The sequence below is a fragment of the Leucoraja erinacea genome, unplaced genomic scaffold, assembly GCF_028641065.1.
Source record: "Leucoraja erinacea ecotype New England unplaced genomic scaffold, Leri_hhj_1 Leri_441S, whole genome shotgun sequence".
NCBI lineage: Eukaryota > Metazoa > Chordata > Chondrichthyes > Rajiformes > Rajidae > Leucoraja > Leucoraja erinaceus.
This window is the reverse complement of record NW_026576342.1, coordinates 97,501-115,261: the sequence shown is the minus strand read 5'-3', so window position 1 is coordinate 115,261 and position 17,761 is coordinate 97,501. Positions and strand designations below refer to the sequence as shown.

The window sequence follows — 17,761 nt, the reverse complement described above, 5'->3', positions numbered from 1 at the left end:
GGGGGTGACCTATGACCTATTATCTGCTGTCGGCCTGTGCAGAGGGGGGATTTGGTGATTGGGGGGGGGAGGGAGGGGGGGCAGGGGGGTTGGGGAGCGACTGACCGGTGCTCTTGTCCCCTACAGGGGCCGGAGAGGCAAACTTTGACGGGCTGGAGTGTAACCCCGTACCGCAGCAAGAAGCAGCGGCAGGAATGGGAGGTGAAGGCCTGCTGGAGAAGGTGGGTGTGAGAGGGGAGGAGCGCAGAGGAGGGTGGGAGGTGGGGGGAGGGAGGAAAGGAGTGGGGACAGACGGGGTGGGGGGGGTACACAGTGCCAAGGGTGGATGATGTGGGGGGCAGTTTTTCCCCGCACGAGGTGGAGGTGCGGTGGTCGCCATGCGGGCGCGGGGGGGGGGGTTCCCCCGTACAGGAGGGTGGGGGGGGGGGGCGTTCCTCATATGGGGAAGGAGGAGGGGGTCCCCATGCGGGAGGAGGGTTGCCTCGTGCGGGAGGAGGAGGGGGGTTCCTGTGTGAGGGTGGAGGTTCCCCATGTGTGGTGGTCTCTGTGTGTGAGGTTGGGGGTCCCTGTGAGACTGGGTCCCTGTATGAGGGGGGGGGGGTCAGAGAAACATAGAAAATTGGTGCAGGACGAGACCATTCGGCCCTTTGAGCCAGCACCGCCATTCATTGTGATCATGGCTGATCGTCCCGTATCAATAACCCGTGCCTGCCTTCTCCCCATATAACCATATAACAATTACAGCACGGAAACAGGCCACCTCAACCCTTCTAGTCCGTGCCGAACACGTATTCTCCCCTAGTCCCATCTACCTGCGCTCAGACCATAACCATCCATTCCTTTCCCGTCCATATAACTATCCAATTTATTTTTAAATGATAAAAATGAACCTGCCTCCACCACCTTCACTGGAAGCTCATTCCACACAGCTACCACTCTCTGAGTAAAGAAGTTCCTCCTCATGTTACCCCTAAACTTCTGTCCCTTAATTTTCAAGTCATGTCGTCTTGTTTGAATCTTCCCTACTCTCAATGGGAAGCTTTTCCACGTCAACTCTGTCTATCCCTCTCATCATTTTAAAGACCTCTATCAAGTCCCCCCTTAACCTTATGCGCTCCAAAGAATAAAGCATTTAACTTGTTCAACCTTTCTCTGTAACTTAGTTGCTGAAACCCAGGCAACATTCTAGTAAATCTCCTCTGCACTCCCTCTATACCTTGACTCCGCTAGCCCCTAGAACTCTATCTAACTCTCTCTTAAATCCATCCAGTGACTTGGCCTCCACTGCCCTCTGTGGCAGGGAATTCCACAAATTCACAACTCTCTGGGTGAAAAGGTTTTTTCTCACCTCAGTTTTAAATGGCCTCCCCTTTATTCTAAGACTGTGGCCCCTGGTTCTGGACTCGCCCATCATTGGAAACATTTTTCCTGCATTTAGCTTGTCTAGTCCTTTTATAATTTTATATGTTTCTATTAGAATCCCACCCCCCCCCCCCCCCCCTCATCCTTCTAAACTCCCTCGAATACAAGCCAAGTCTTTTCAATCTTTCCTCATATGACAGTCCCGCCATCCCAGGGATCAATCTCGGGAACCTACGCTGCACTGCCTCAATCTCAAGGATGTCCTTCCTCAAATTAGGAGACCAAAACTGTACACAATACTCCAGATGTGGTCTCACCAGAGCCCTGTACAACTGCAGAAGAACCTCTTTACTCCTATACTGAAATCCTCTTGTTATGAAGGCCAACATTCCATTAGCTTTCTTCACTGCCTGCTGTACCTGCACGCCAACTTTCAGTGACCTGTGTACAAGGACACCCAGGTCTCGCTGCACCTCCCCCTTACCTAACCTAACCCCATTGAGATAATAATCTGCCCCCTTGTTTTTGCCACCTAAGTGGATAACCTCACTTTTATATATATTATACTGGACATGGTCTTACCAGAGCCCTGTACAACTGCAATTGGATAGGCATATGGATGAGAAGGGAATGGAAGGTTATGGTATGAGTGCAGGCAGGTGGGACTAAGGGGAAAAAAAAATTTGTTCGGCACGGACTTGTAGGGCCAAGATGGCCTGTTTCCGTTCTGTAATTGTTATATGGTTATATGGTTATAATGTATAGGGGGGGGGGGGGTCCCTGTATGAGGGGGGTGGTCCCCCAGTGGGGGTGTGGGGGTCTCTGAGTGTCGCTGACCCTGCTTGTGATACAGCTGCAGCCGGAGCTGATCTCTCTGGAGCCAGACCGCTTGGGGCAGGTCGACCCCATCTCCATGGTGCAGAGACACCGCGACAGGGTGGAGCGTCTGGTGAGTGTCTGATCCCCCCTCCCCCCCCCCCACCGAACCCTCTCACCGTACCCTTCCCCAACCCCCGACCCCCCACCCCCACCGAACCCTATCACCGTACCCTTCCCCAACCCCGACCCCGTCCCACACCGAACCCTCTCACCGTACCCTTCCCAACCCCGACCCCCTCCCCACCGAACCCTCTCACCGTACCCTTCCCCACCCCGACCCTCTGACCCCCCCCCCTCTCTGGGGCACCGCGAGATGGTGTTAGATTCCCCCCCCATCACTGTTCACCATCCTGGGGGGGGAAGGGTCTCCGTGGATTGTCACCTTGTCCATGGTGGAGAAGCTTGTGTGGACCTGAGATCCTGAGAGCGATGCCGTCTGGAGCGATGCTCCTGGTAGGGCCACACATGGCAGTAAGGTCGAGGGGGAGGTCCCTGACAGAGAGCAATCCAACCAAGACCTCAACGGTGGAACAGGCGGAGGACGATGGCTGACCTTAGTGGAGCGTCACAACGTGAAGGCTGCAGCAGAAAAGGGTCTCCGGTCGTCTTGGACTCCATGCCACTGGATCCTGACCCAGATCTGTCAAGTGCCTGTCTGTGCACCAGTCTCCCCACGTTAAACATAGTCATGCACAGGCGTCCTCCATGAGATGATAGTCCTCGTTTCGAATGATCGCCGATGATGACCCCACCCCCGTTCACCCCTCCAACTAGTGAGCGGCAGACAACAGACAATAGGTGCAGGAGTAGGCCATTCGGCCCTTCGAGCCAGCACCGCCATTCGATGTGATCATGGCTGAACATCCACAATCATTACCCCGTTCCTGCCTTCTCCCCATATCCCCTGACTCAACTATCTTTAAGAGCCCTATCCAGCTCTCTCTTGAAAGCATCTAGAGAACCGGCCTCCACCGCCCTCTGAGGCAGAGAATTCCACAGACTCACCGCTCCCTGGGTGAAAAAGTGTTTCCTCATCTCCGTTCTAAATGGCCGACCCCTTATTCTTAAACTGTGTGTGGCCCCTGGTTCTGGACTCCCCCAATATCGGGAACATGTTTCCTGCCTCTAGCGTGTCCAAACCCTTAATAATCTTACATGTTTCAATGCGATACCCTCTCATCCTTCTAAACTCCAGAGTGTACAAGCCCAGCCGCTCCATTCTCTCAGCCTATGACAGTCCCGCCATCCCGGGAATTAACCTGGTGAACCTACGCTGGGCTCCCTCAAACCCCCTCATTGTCCCCGAACCCCGTCACTCTCCCCCACTGACCCCCCTGCCTGCGGCAGAGGCACCGTGACAGGGTGCAGAGCCTGGTGCGTGTTAGTCCCGCCCCCCCCTCCCCACCGAACCCCCCACTGCTCTTGAACCCCCCTGCCGTTTCCCCCCCCCCCCCCCCCCCCCACAGGGCTACGACCCCACGGAGACGGAGAAGTTCGAGCCCAGGAAGCGGATGAAGGGCCGCAGCTCGACCGGAAACCTGGAGCGCAGGAAGAAGCTGGTGGCTGGCGGGGGAGCGGAGGGTGAGAGAGCGAGGGGAAGGGGAGTTTGGGGGGGGTAGAGACGGGGTGAGGAGGGAGAGGGAGGGAGAGGGAGATGGTGGGTGAGGAAGAGGGAGGTGGGGAGGAGGGTGAGGGAGTGAAGAGTGAGGGGGTAGAGGGGATGAGGAGGAAGAGGGCGGGAAGAGAGTGGATGGGGGAATGGAGGGTGAGGGAGGGGAGAGGGGATAAGGAGGAGAGGGAGATAGGGGGTGGAGGGTGAGGGGGGAGATAGGGAGGATAGGGATGAGGGAGTGGGGTGGGGCAAAGAGGGAGGGGTAAGTAGTGGGAGAGGGAGGGTGAGGGGAGGGCGGAGGTCACCCGGGGGTCAGGGGTTAACATCTAACGGGCCGCTCTCTCCACAGGACGTGGTGCGGAAGAGCGTGGAGCAGAAGGTGAAGATGCAGAACAGCAGAAGATGGCGGCTTCCACCCCCTCCCTCCCTCCCTCAGCCCTCACCCCGCTTCAAACAAGTGACCCCATTGACCGCTCCCCCCCTCCCCCCCCCCCCCACCCTGTACCCCGGGACCCCCGGCAGCGGTCAGCTGGCCCACACCACGGCCCAGTGGTGCAGCGGGTAGAGCTGCTGCCTCACAGCGCCAGAGACCCGGGTTACATCCCGACCTCCGTTGCTGCCTGTACGGAGCTTGTACGATCTCCCCGGGACCGCGTGGGTTTTCTCCGGGCACTCCGGTCTCCGTACAGGTTTGTGGGTTAATTGGTTTTGGTAAAATTGCAAATTATCCCTACTGTGTGGGATAGAACTTGTGTAGGGTAATCGGCACGTGCACGATGGGCCGAATGGCCTGTTTCCGTGCTGTGTCTCTAAAACTATAAACTATCAACTAAACATAAAAAGACACAAGGTGCTGGAGTAACTCAGCGGGTCAGGATATCTATGTTCCCCACAGATGCCGCATGACCTGCTGAGTTACTCCAGCATTTTGTGTCCTTTTCTGTATCAACCAGCCTCTGCAGTTCCTTGTTCCTGCATGAAAAGACAAAAGTTGTAATATGAAGAGAGAAGAGGTGAAAACAATCTTCTTGTTCCACACCTTCTGGTCTTTGTCCGTGACCCGTCTGCCTATCAACTTCCGCCCTCCCCTTATTCACCTATCACTCTCCGGGTTTTGTCCTGCCCCTCTTCTCTTCCAGCTTCACCCCCCCCCCCCCCCCCCCTTCACTACAAGAAGCGTTTGGACCCGAAACGTCACCTATCCATGTCCCCCACAGATGCTGCCTGACCCGCTGAGTTACTCCAGCAATCTGTGAAACGTCACCTATCCATGTTCCCCACAGATGCTGCCTGACCCGCTGAGTTACTCCAGCAATCTGTGAAACGTCACCTATCCATGTCCCCCACAGATGCTGCCTGACCCGCTGAGTTACTCCAGCACTCTGTGAAACGTCACCTATCCATGTTCTCCACAGATGCTGCCTGACCCGCTGAGTTTCTCCAGCACTCTGTGAAACGTCACCTATCCATGTCCCCCACAGATGCTGCCTGACCCGCTGAGTTTCTCCAGCACTCTGTGAAACGTCACCTCTCCATGTTCTCCACAGATGCTGCCTGACCCGCTGAGTTACTCCAGCACTTGTGCCTTTTTTCTTTTGTAAAACCAGGATCCACAGATCTTTGATTCTACTGCCTAAAGAGATCTTTGTACCATGAGGCAGAGACTCAGAGAGAACTTAGCCACGGGTTTGTTTAAAGACTTTATTAAACGTCTAGTTAAAGGAGAAGAGTTTCAAACGTGAGCGGAGCCACAGCGGGTGATGTGTGCGCTGGTGGGTCACAGACTGGAGCCTACAATGTTGTAGTGAGGTGTTGCATTTTGTGATGTCGGAACAAGGGCAGGACCTACAGAAGGCTTCGGAATATTGTGTTCAGTTCTGGGCACCATGTTAAAGGAAATATGTTGTCAAGCTTGATAGGGTTCAGAGAAGATTTATGAGGATGTTGCAAGGACTAGAGGGTGTGAGCCAAAGATACTATAGTGAGCAAGTTAGTCCACGCGACGCAAAAGGCTTAGTACGGCCATGGGCAGAGTCGAGGGTAATCTTTGGCCCATTTCCGTAACCGGCTTCCGTCTCTGCACCAAAGATCCCATAGTCTGTCCCTGGCATGGCTGGGACCCCAGGGTAAAGTTGCGGGGAGGTTTACAATGTATTTATGTAATGTAATCCCTTGTCTGGGCCTTGTTTCCCAAATAAAGTTTATGTATATATAAAAATCTGGAGAAATATATGTGTGTGTGTGAATTATAATTTTACTTTGAAGTCACGTGAGTGACTACGTGAAGAGCCTGCCAGCCCGCATGCGCTACAATACGTTCTGACGCATGGCCCACGAGTGGCTGGGAGGAGCGTCACTCCAGCGGTAAGTTTAAACCCTGCAGGTAAGTGTACCAGCTTATTCTGAGGTCGTTTATCGTATGAATTAGCGTTACAGAGCGATGAACGAATTATGGAGGCGTGCCGGTAGCCAGCGGCCGTCCGTTTCGCCATCCGAGTCGCTGTAGGTGTCACATGACTACTCGTGGCCCCTCCCCTTGCCACGTGCGTGTACTTTGTTCAATGTTACATTCCCACAAAGTAAAATCCCAGAAAAGTAGACAATTCCCAGAACCCACTCACTCGCCCACCGACAACTATACACACCCACACTCACTCACCCACACACCTCACCCACACACTCACCCACCCACCCACACCTATACACACCCACACACTCACCCACCCACAACTATACGCACCCACACACTCACACTCACCCACCACTCACCCACCCACACACTCACCCACCCACCCACACCTATACACACCCACACACTCACCCACCCACAACTATACGCACCCACACACTCACCCCCCCCACTCACCCACCCACCCACACACTCACCCACCCACACACACCCACACCCACCCACACACTCACCCACCCACGCCCCCACCCACACACTCACCCACCCACCCACACACCACCCACATCCACACTCACAGACCCACACCCACACACCCTCACACACACACACACACACACACACACGCACATCTACACACATTCTCACACCCACTCACAGCCACATACACACACCCACACACTCACCCACACACTCGCCCACCGACAACTATACACACCCACACACTCACCCACCCACACCTACACATACACATACCCACACACTCACTCACACACCTATACACCCACTCACTCACCCACAACTATACACACCCACACACTCACTCACCCACCTATACCTATACACACCCACACACTCCTATACACACCCACACACTCACTCACCTATACACACCCACACACTCACCCACCCACCCACTCATTCACTCACCCACACCTATACACACCCACTCCCACACTCACTCATTCACTCACCCACACCCTATACACACACACTCACGCACACATACACACACACTCACTCACCTATACACACCCACCCACACCTACACACACCCATTCACGCCCAACAACTCACACACCCACACCTATACACACCCACCCACACACACAATCACGCACCCACTCACTCACACGCATCCACTCTACCACACCAGTCACACACACACACACACACTCGAGACCGGTCCCTCCACCGACACGCCTCGACTTGACCGCCCGGAATTCCACGGCTGGACAGCGGCGCCGCCTGCCCGACCACCACGAGGAGCAGCAACAACATCCAGCCCTCCCCGACCCTCACCCTCACCCTCACCCTCACCCTCACCCTCACCGCCTACCCGGCCAAATCCAGGCCCGGGGCCACCGAGACTGCCGCCCGCTGTCGTTGACCCACCACCTCCTCGGGCAGGACCACTGTCTTCAGAAAGCCACTGATGCTGCTGCCCATATCTCTACTCCAGCCTCCCCTGGACCTCCGGCCGCCGACCCTCCCTCCCTCCCTCGCCTCTCCACCGGCCAGAGCCGTCACCTCACCAGGGATCCCGGTTCGTGATGACTCTGCCGGGTCCGAATGTTCCCCCTCCCTAGAGGGTAGATGCATCAGTAGTGATGGGTCTGCTCACCCCGACCACACACCCGCCAGTTCAAATTCCCCGCAACCTTATGGATCACAATTTCTACGAATTCCGATATATGAAACTGTCGGCTCACACAAAATGTGAATGCCAGTCCTCACAAAATACACGCAAACATTTCCTGAGATTTCAGGAAATTCCCGGGCCCCCTTTTGGACCCCGGGCCTGGGTACGATGTACCCCTGCACCCCCCTCTCATAGGTCATGGTAACAGCGTTACACCCTACAACCCCTTACTGTTGCACGGACCCACCCCACACCCCACACTGTAACACTGATACACCCCTCACTGTAACACTGATACACCCCACACTGTAACACTGATACACCCCACACTGTAACACTGATACACCCCACACTGTAACACTGATACACCCCACACTGTAACACTGATACACCCACACTGTAACACTGATACACCTCACACTGTAACACTGATACACCCCACACTGTAACACTGATACACCCCACACTGTAACACTGATACACCCCACACTGTAACACTGATACACCCCACACTGTAACACTGATACACCTCACACTGTAACACTGATACACCCCTCACTGTAACACTGATACACCCCTCACTGTAACACTGATACACCCCTCACTGTAACACTGATACACCTCAACACTGATACACACTGTAACACTGATACACCCCACACTGTAACACTGATACACCCCACACTGTAACACTGATACACCCCACACTGTAACACTGATACACCTCACACTGTAACACTGATACACCCCTCACTGTAACACTGATACACCCCACACTGATACACCCCACACTGATACACCCCACACTGATACACCTCACACTGTAACACTGATACACCCCACACTGTAACACTGATACACCCACACTGTAACACTGACCGTAACACTTATGCCCCCACACTGTAACACTGATACACCCCACACTGTAACACTGATACACCCCACACTGATACACCCCACACTGTAACACTGATACACCCCACACTATAACACTGATAGAACAATAGAAAATAGGTGCACGAGTAGGCCATTCGGCCCTTCGAGCCTGCACCGCCATTCAATATGATCATGGCTGATCATCCAACTCAGTATCCTGTACCTGCCTTCTCTCCATACCCTCTGATCCCCTTAGCCACAAGGGTCACATCTAACTCCCTCTTAAATATAGCCAATGAACTGGCCTCGATTACCCTCTATGGCAGAGAGTTCCAGAGATTCACCACTCTCTGTGTGAAAAAAGTTCTTCTCATCTCGGTCCACAAAGATTTCCCCCTTATCCTTAAGCTGTGACCCCTTGTTCTGGACTTCCCCAACATCGGGAACAATCTTCCTGCATCTAGCCTGTCCAACCCGGATTAAGAATTTTGTAAGTTTCTATAAGATCCCCCCTCAATCTTCTAAATTGTAGTGAGTACAAGCCGAGTCTATCCAGTCTTTCTTCATATGAAAGTCCTGTGATACACCCACACTGTAACACAGATACACCCCACACTGTAACACTGATACACCCCTCACTGTAACACTGATACACCCCACACTGTAACACTGATACACCCCACACCGATACACCCCACACTGTAACACCGATACACCCCACACTGTAACACCGATACACCCCACACTGTAACACTGATACACCCCACACTGTAACACTGATACACCCCTCACTGTAACACTGATACACCCCACACTGTAACACTGATACACCCCACACTGTAACACTGATACACCCCCCACACTGTAACACTGATACACCCCACACTGATACACCCCACACTGATACACCCCACACTGATACACCTCACACTGTAACACTGATACACCCCACACTGTAACACTGATACACCCCACACTGTAACACTGATACACCCCTCACTGTAACACTGATACACCCCACACTGTAACACTGATACACCCCACACTGTTACACTGATACACCCCACACTGTAACACTGATACACTGATACACCCCACACTGTAACACTGATACACTGATACACCCCAACACTGTAACACTGATACACCCCACACTGTAACACTAATACACCCCACACTGATACACCCCACACTGTAACACTGATACACCCCACACTGTAACACTAATACACCCCACACTGATACACCCCACACTGTAACACTGATACAGCCCACACTGTAACACTGATACACCCCACACTGATACACCCCACACTGTAACACTGATACACCCCACACTGTAACACTAATACACCCCACACTATAACACTGATAGAAAAATAGAAAATAGGTGCACGAGTAGGCCATTCGGCCCTTCGAGCCTGCACCGCCATTCAATATGATCATGGCTGATCATCCAACTCAGTATCCTGTACCTGCCTTCTCTCCATACCCTCTGATCCCCTTAGCCACAAGGGCCACATCTAACTCCCTCTTAAATATAGCCAATGAACTGGCCTCGACTACCCTCTATGGCAGAGAGTTCCAGAGATTCACCACTCTCTGTGTGAAAAAAGTTCTTCTCATCTCGGTCCACAAAGATTTCCCCCTTATCCTTAAACTGTGGCCCCTTGTTCTGGACTTCCCCAACATCGGGAACAATCTTCCTGCATCTAGTCTGTCCAACCCGGATTAAGAATTTTGTAAGTTTCTATAAGATCCCCCCTCAATCTTCTAAATTGTAGCGAGTACAAACCGAGTCTATCCAGTCTTTCTTCATATGAAAGTCCTGTGATACACCCCACACTGTAACACAGATACACCCCACACTGTAACACAGATACACCCCACACTGTAACACTGATACACCCCACACTGTAACACTGATACACCCCACACTGTAACACGGATACACCTCACACTGTAACACTGATACACCCCACACTGTAACACTGATACACCCCACACTGTAACACGGATACACCTCACACTGTAACACTGATACACCCCACACTGTAACACTGATATACCTCACACTGTAACACTGATACACCCCACACAATAACACTGATACACCCCACACTGTAACACTGAAACACCCCACACTGTAACACGGATACACCCCACACTGTAACACTGAAACACCCCACACTGTAACACGGATACACCCCACACTGTAACACTGATACACCCCACACTGTAACACTGATACACCCCACACTGAATCTGAATCTGAATCTAACACTGTTGTATCAGTAACACATTTAGTCTCTGTTATTCTGCTCTGGGTTATTCCCCTGTTGTGTCCACCTGTTTCCTGGCAACTGGAACCAGTTTTTCTACATTTCCTGTAGTTTAGCTGTTGAGATCGAGGCCGCCGCCTCTCACCAGTTTCCTGGTTCATCTCCGCGGTGGAGCCGCCCTGAGTTGTTGTGTTGTGGAGATCTGGCCCTGCAGACCCCGGTCTCTCCTGCACCCTGACCCTGACCCTGACCCTGACCCTGACCCTGACTCTGACTGCCCTACACCAGGAGCTTGCTGCTTCGCTCCGGCCAGGACAGGAGCTGATCCCGCCCCGGGACCCCGGGGGTTCCCCAGCCGGCAATGGAGCATCAGCTGGAGCCCAGCGCTCCCTCCACCCACCTGGAACCCGACGCCACCTTTACCCAGGGCCCGGGCGTTAACCCTGTAAACCCTGCCGACCTGTCCCGACTTTACCCCCCTCTCCCGCGGGGTGAGTTCTCCCCCTCTGTCCTCCCCCCGCCCCCGGGCCAGAGCCACCGGGATGAATTCTTCGCTCTGCGGGTGAGTGTGGGCGGCGCGGTGGCTGGGAGATAGAAACATAGACAATAGGTGCAGGAGTAGGCCATTCGGCCCTTCGAGCCTGCACCGCCATTCAATATGATCATGGCTGATCATCCAACTCAGTATCCCGTACCTGCCTTCTCTCCATACCCCCTGATCCCTTTAGCCACAAGGGCCACATCTAACTCCCTCTTAAATATAGCCAATGAACTGTGTGGCCTCAACTACCTTCTGTGGCAGAGAATTCCACAGATTCACCACTCTCTGTGTGAAAAATGTTTTTCTCATCTCAGTCCTAAAATATTTCCCCCTCATCCTTAAACTGTGTGAGACCCCTTGTTCTGGACTTCCCCAACGTCGGGAACAATTTTCCTGCATCTAGCCTGTCCAACCCCTTAAGAGTTTTGTAAGTTTCTATAAGATCCCCCCTCAATCTTCTAAATTCTAGCGAGTACAAACCGAGTCTATCCAGCCTTTCTTCATATGAAAGTCCTGCCATCCCAGGAATCAGTCTGGTGAACCTTTTCTGTACTCCCTCTATGGCAAGAATGTATTTCCTCAGATTAGGAGACCAAAACTGTACGCAATACTCCAGGTGTGGTCTCACCAAGACCCTGTACAACTGCAGTAGAACCTCCCTGCTCCTATACTCAAATCCTTTTGCTATGATGGGTCTGGGATACTGCTGGGCATCTGGGCATCACCTCCTGGGGCCAGCGAGGGAAGGACAGGTGAGAGTGGTCCCTATCCCTGATGGTTGGGGTCAGAGAGAGGACAGAGGATCCATCTATCCCTCTGTCTCCCAGTGAATGGTCACTGTCTCTGTGTCCCCAGTGGATGGAAATCCTCTCACCCTCTGTCTGTGTGTTTTATAGAAACATATAAAATTATAAAAGGACTGGACAAGCTAGATGCACAAAAAATGTTCCCAATGTTGGGCGAGTCCAGAACCAGGGGCCACACACAGTCTTAAAATAAAGGGGAGGTAATTTAAGACTGAGGTGAGAAAAAACGTTTTCACCCAGAGTTGTGAATTTATGGAATTCCCTGCCACAGAGGGCAGTGGAGGCCAAGTCACTGGATGGATTTAAGTGAGAGTTAGATAGAGCTCTAGGGGCTAGTGGAATCAAGGGATATGGGGAGAAGGCAGGCACGGGTTATTGATAGGGGACGATCAGCCATGACCACAATGAATGGCGGTGTTGGTTCAAAGGGCCGAATGGCCTCCTCCTGCACCTATTTTCTATGTTTCTCACTGTGTCCCTCTGTGTTTCTCTGTTTCTGTATGTCCATCACTCGTCTCTCTGTCTAGCTGTGTGTGTCTAGCTGTCTCTCTGTCTCTCCCTCTGTCTTTCTCTCTATCTGTCACTGTGTATATTTAATTCATATTTTTATTAGATGCAGTGTACATTAGTATAAACTGCGGCATATGACAAAATACAATTATTGTACATCTTCCCTTTTAATTTAATCCAGTGTTAAAACACATTTGTTCTCCCTGGCCTTTGACCATGCCTGAGACTTTGCTTCTGTTTTTGGTGTTTTTGATGTTTCTTTATTTTACATGTCTTTTCCTACTATTCCTTTTGATTGTGGCCCTTGTGGCTAAAGGGATCAGGGGGTATGGAGAGAAGGCAGGTACAGGATACTGAGATGGATGATCAGCCATGATCATATTGAATGGCGGTGCAGGCTCGAAGGGCCAAATGGCCTCTACTCCTGCACCTACAGTGGCTTGCCAAAGTATTCATACCCCTTGAACCTTTCCACATTTTGTCACGTTACAACCACAAACGTAAATGTATTTTATTGGGATTTTATGTGATAGACCAACACAAAGTGGTGCATAATTGTGAAGTGGAAGGAAAATGATACATGGTTTTCAAATTTTTTTACAAATAAAAAACTGAAAAGTGTGGCGTGCAAAAGTATTCAGCCCCCCTTTACTCTGATACCCCTAAATAAAATCCAGTGCAACCAATTTCCTTCAGAAGTCACCTAATTAGTAAATAGAGTCCACTTGTGTGTAATCTAATCTCAGTATAAATACAGCTGTTCTGTGAAGGCCTCAGAGGTTTGTTAGAGAACTAGTGAACAAACAGCATCATGAAGCCCAAGGAACACACCAGACAGGTCAGGGATAAAGTTGTGGAGAAGTTTAAAGCAGGGTTAGGTTATAAAAAAATATCCCAAGCTTTGAACATCTCACGGAGCACTGTTCAATCCATCATCCGAAAATGGAAAGAGTATGGCACAACTGCAAACCTACCAAGACATGGCCGTCCACCTAAACTGACAGGCCGGGCAAGGAGAGCATTGATCAGAGAAGCAGCCAAGAGGCCCATGGTAACTCTGGAGGAGCTGCAGAGATCCACAGCTCAGGTGGGAGAATCTGTCCACAGGACAACTATTAGTCGTGCACTCCACAAATCGGGCCTTTATGGAAGAGTGGCAAGAAGAAAGCCATTATTGAAAAAAAGCCATAAGAAGTCCCGTTTGCAGTTTGCCACAAGCCATGTGGGGGACACAGCAAACATGTGGAGGAAGGTGCTCTGGTCAGATGAGACCAAAATTGAAGTTTTTGGCCTAAATGCAAAACGCTATGTGTGGCGGAAAACTAACACTGCACATCACCCTGAACACACCATCCCCACTGTGAAACATGGTGGTGGCAGCATCATGCTGTGGGGATGCTTTTCTTCAGCAGGGACAGGGAAGCTGGTCAGAGTTGATGGGCAGATGGATGGAGCCAAATACAGGGCAATCTTGGAAGAAAACCTGTTAGAGTCTGCAAAAGACTTGAGACTGGGGCGGAGGTTCACCTACCAGCAGGACAACGACCCTAAACATACAGCCAGAGCTACAATGGAATGGTTTAGATCAAAGCATATTCATATGTTAGAATGGCCCAGTCAAAGTCCAGACCTAAATCCAATTGAGAATCTCTGGCAAGACTTGAAATTGCTGTTCACAGACGCACTCCATCCAATCTGACTGAGCTTGAGCTATTTTGCAAAGATGAATGGGCAAAAATTTCAGTCCCTAGATGTGCATAGCTGGTAGAGACATACCCCAACAGACTTGCAGCTGTAATTGCAGCGAAAGATGGTTCTACAAAGTATTGACTCAGGGGGGCTGAATACTTTTGCACGCCACACTTTTCAGTTTTTGATTTGTAAAAAAAATTGAAAACCATGTATCATTTTCCTTCCACTTCACAATTATGCACCACTTTGTGTTGGTCTATCACATAAAATCCCAATAAAATAATCTACGTTTGTGGTTGTAACGTGACTAAATGTGGAAAAGTTCAAGGGGTGTGAAAACTTTTGCAAGCCACTGTATTTTTTATGTTTCTATGTATACTTGTAATGAATCAATGAAAGGAGACCATATCTTTGAAAATTGCTCTGATTTTCCTGCTAAGATGAGTCTCATATCTTCAAGATGTGACGTCTCAGACCTGCTTGTGATCCACATTTAAGAGTTGGAGTAGAAGCATTTTTCCACAATTTAAGTGTCTATCTTGTTGTGTGTTCCTCTCTCTGTGTGTCTGTGTCTGTGTCCCTGTCTATGTGTCTGTCTCTGCCTCGGTCTGGCTGTGACCGTCTCCCACATCCAGTTTCTCCCTCTCTCTCCAGTGGAGGGTCACAGTCTGTGTCTCCCCCCTCTCTCCCCATTCGACATAAACCATCTCTCTCTCTCTCCCTGTGTCTCCACAGCCAGGGGCATTGCAAGCAGCGATCAACGAGATGGAGAGAACACTCGGGGAGGAGGATGGCAAAGTGCAGGGAGCCTGGCTCCTTACAGAGTGAGAGACCCCTGATCACAGTGGAGTGGTGGGGGCAGAGGGGAGGGGAGAGGGGGTGGGGAGGGAAGAGTGCCTGGCTTCAGCCGGTGAGACGTGGAGTCAGTGGAGAGGGTGCGAGGGAGGAGGGGGGTCGGGACAGGGGAAGGGGATGTCGGAGGGGACGGGCGGGAGAGGAGAAGGTTTCCGAGGGACAGGGAGGGTGGGGGAGAGGAGAGGGAGGTGCGGATAGTGGGAGAGGGGATCTGGGGTAGAGAGAGAGGGGAACGGTGGATAGAGAGGGGATCCCACAGCTTGACTGACCCGTTGACCCACAGGTGAGGATGTGGATAATGGGGTCAGACTGTGGGTCAGGGGTCAAGCTGTGGGTCATGGGTCAGGCTGTGGGTCAGGGCGGGTGAGACTGGGCGGGGGAGGGTGGGGGTGGGTCAGGGCGGGTGAGACTGTGTCGGGGGGTGGGGAGGGTGGGGTGGGTGAGGCTGTGTCAGGGGGTGGGGGTGGGTGGGGACAGACGTTCCCTATAGGGTGATTTCACCAAAGGTCAAATGAGCGTAGATCCCCCCTCACGTGACCGAAAATTTTAACTGGAGGACATATGTCAGTTTGGTACATGTTAGTGAATGGGGAAACACGCACTTTCCCACCCGTTAAAAACATGGAAAACGGCCGATTTTTGAGCTGAGATTTTCTGTGCTAGTCGGGGTGACCGTGAAGCACAGCGACCTAAATTTTCAGGCAAAAAAAAAGATAGAAAGTGAGGTAATTACAAGAGGGAACTGAAGGTAGAAAGCGGCGGAAGTGAACAGCTGACAATTGCCGTGGTGATTTTAATTCCAAAATATCGGGAATTATCGCGTTTGCTCGCTGAATTTCATCAAAAGTAAGGCATTATTAACTTTTGATGAAATTCAGCAAGCAAACGCGATAATTCCCGATATTTTGTTCCTGTAAATCACCACGGCAAATGTCTGCTGTTCACTTCCGCTGTTTTCTACCTTCAGTTCCCTCTTGTAATTACCTCACTTTCTATCTTTTTTTTTGCCTGAAAATTTAGGTCGCTGTGCTTCACGGTCACCCCGACTAGCACAGAAAATTTCAGCTCAAACATCGGCCGTTTTCCATGTTTTTAACGGGTGGGAAAGTGCGTGTTTCCCCATTCACTTACATGTACCAAACTGAGAGATGTCCTCCAGTTAAAATTTTCGGTCACGTGAGGGGGGATCTACGCTCATTTGACCTTTGGTGAAATCACCCTATACAAAGTCCCGTTGCCAGCGAGCAGGAATGAGTGAGTCAACTATCTCCCCGTCTCCTGCCCCACTCAGGGTGGACCATTGGAACAGGGAGAGCGAGAGACTGGTGCTGCTGACCCCACGAGTGCTGCTTGTGTCTCACTACGACTTTGTGGGCCTGTCCTGCCACCTGCTGGTGCGAATCCCCCTGCACTACATCGACACCATCATTGTTGGCCCCTTCCACTTCCCCACATCCTCCCTCAGCAGGTGAGTCAACACTGGGCTCCCCACCCCACCCCCTTCCACTCCCCCTCCCCCACCCCCCTCCACTCCCCCTCCCCCACCCTGGGGAATCCCCCACCCCCTTCCACTCCCCCTCCCCCACCCTGGGGAATCCCCCCACACCCCCCCCCCCCCCCCACCCTGGGGAATCCCCCCACCCCCTTCCACTCCCCCTCCCCCACCCTGGGGAATCCCCCCACACCCCCTTCCACTCCCCCTCCCCCCCACCCTGGGAAATCCCCCACACCTCCCCCACCCTGGGGAATCCCCCACACCCCCCCCACCCTGGGGAATCCCCCCACACCCCCCCCTCCCCCACCCCCTGGGGAATCCCCCACACCCCCCCTCCCCCACCCTGGGGAATCCCCCACACACCCCCCCCCTCCCAGGGGAATCCCCCACACACCCCCCCCCCTCCCCCACCCTGGGGAACCAAACCCACCACCCCCTCCCCTCCCTGGGGCCCCCACACACTCACATTTATGATTGGGAGGGGGGGCTTTGGAAGGGTCTAGGACTGGGGGGCTGTGGGAGGGTGGGTGAGGGGGATGTGGGGGTGTTTAGGACGGGTGGGTGGGTTATGGGGGTGTCTAGGAAGGTGGGGGGGGTGTGAGTGTGAGGGATGTGTGTGTGTGAATGTGGGGGGGGGGGTGTCAGGGCTGTGAGTGTGGGGGGTGTGAAGCGGGGGGCTTTGTGAGTGTAGTGGGGTGTGAGTGGGGGGTGTGAGTGTGGGGTGTGAGTGTGAGTGTGGGGGGTGTGTGTGTGTGAATGTGGGGGGGGTGGGTGTCAGGGCTGGGAGTGTGGGGGGTGTGAA

At 52.5% G+C, this 17,761-nt stretch overlaps 1 protein-coding gene across 1 annotated transcript in view; it reads left to right on the top strand.

Annotated features, from left to right (window-relative positions):
- Positions 1 to 11,185: 11,185 nt before the first annotated feature.
- Positions 11,186 to 17,761, top strand: part of LOC129693835 (tumor protein p63-regulated gene 1-like protein) — an 11,911-nt gene continuing 5,335 nt past the window's right edge. Inside the window, exons 1-3 of the mRNA XM_055630582.1 lie at positions 11,186 to 11,622; positions 15,345 to 15,433; positions 16,756 to 16,932. Coding sequence (XP_055486557.1) covers positions 11,422 to 11,622; positions 15,345 to 15,433; positions 16,756 to 16,932 — 467 coding nt within the window. The 5' untranslated portion in view covers positions 11,186 to 11,421. The remainder of the gene's footprint in view (positions 11,623 to 15,344; positions 15,434 to 16,755; positions 16,933 to 17,761) is intronic.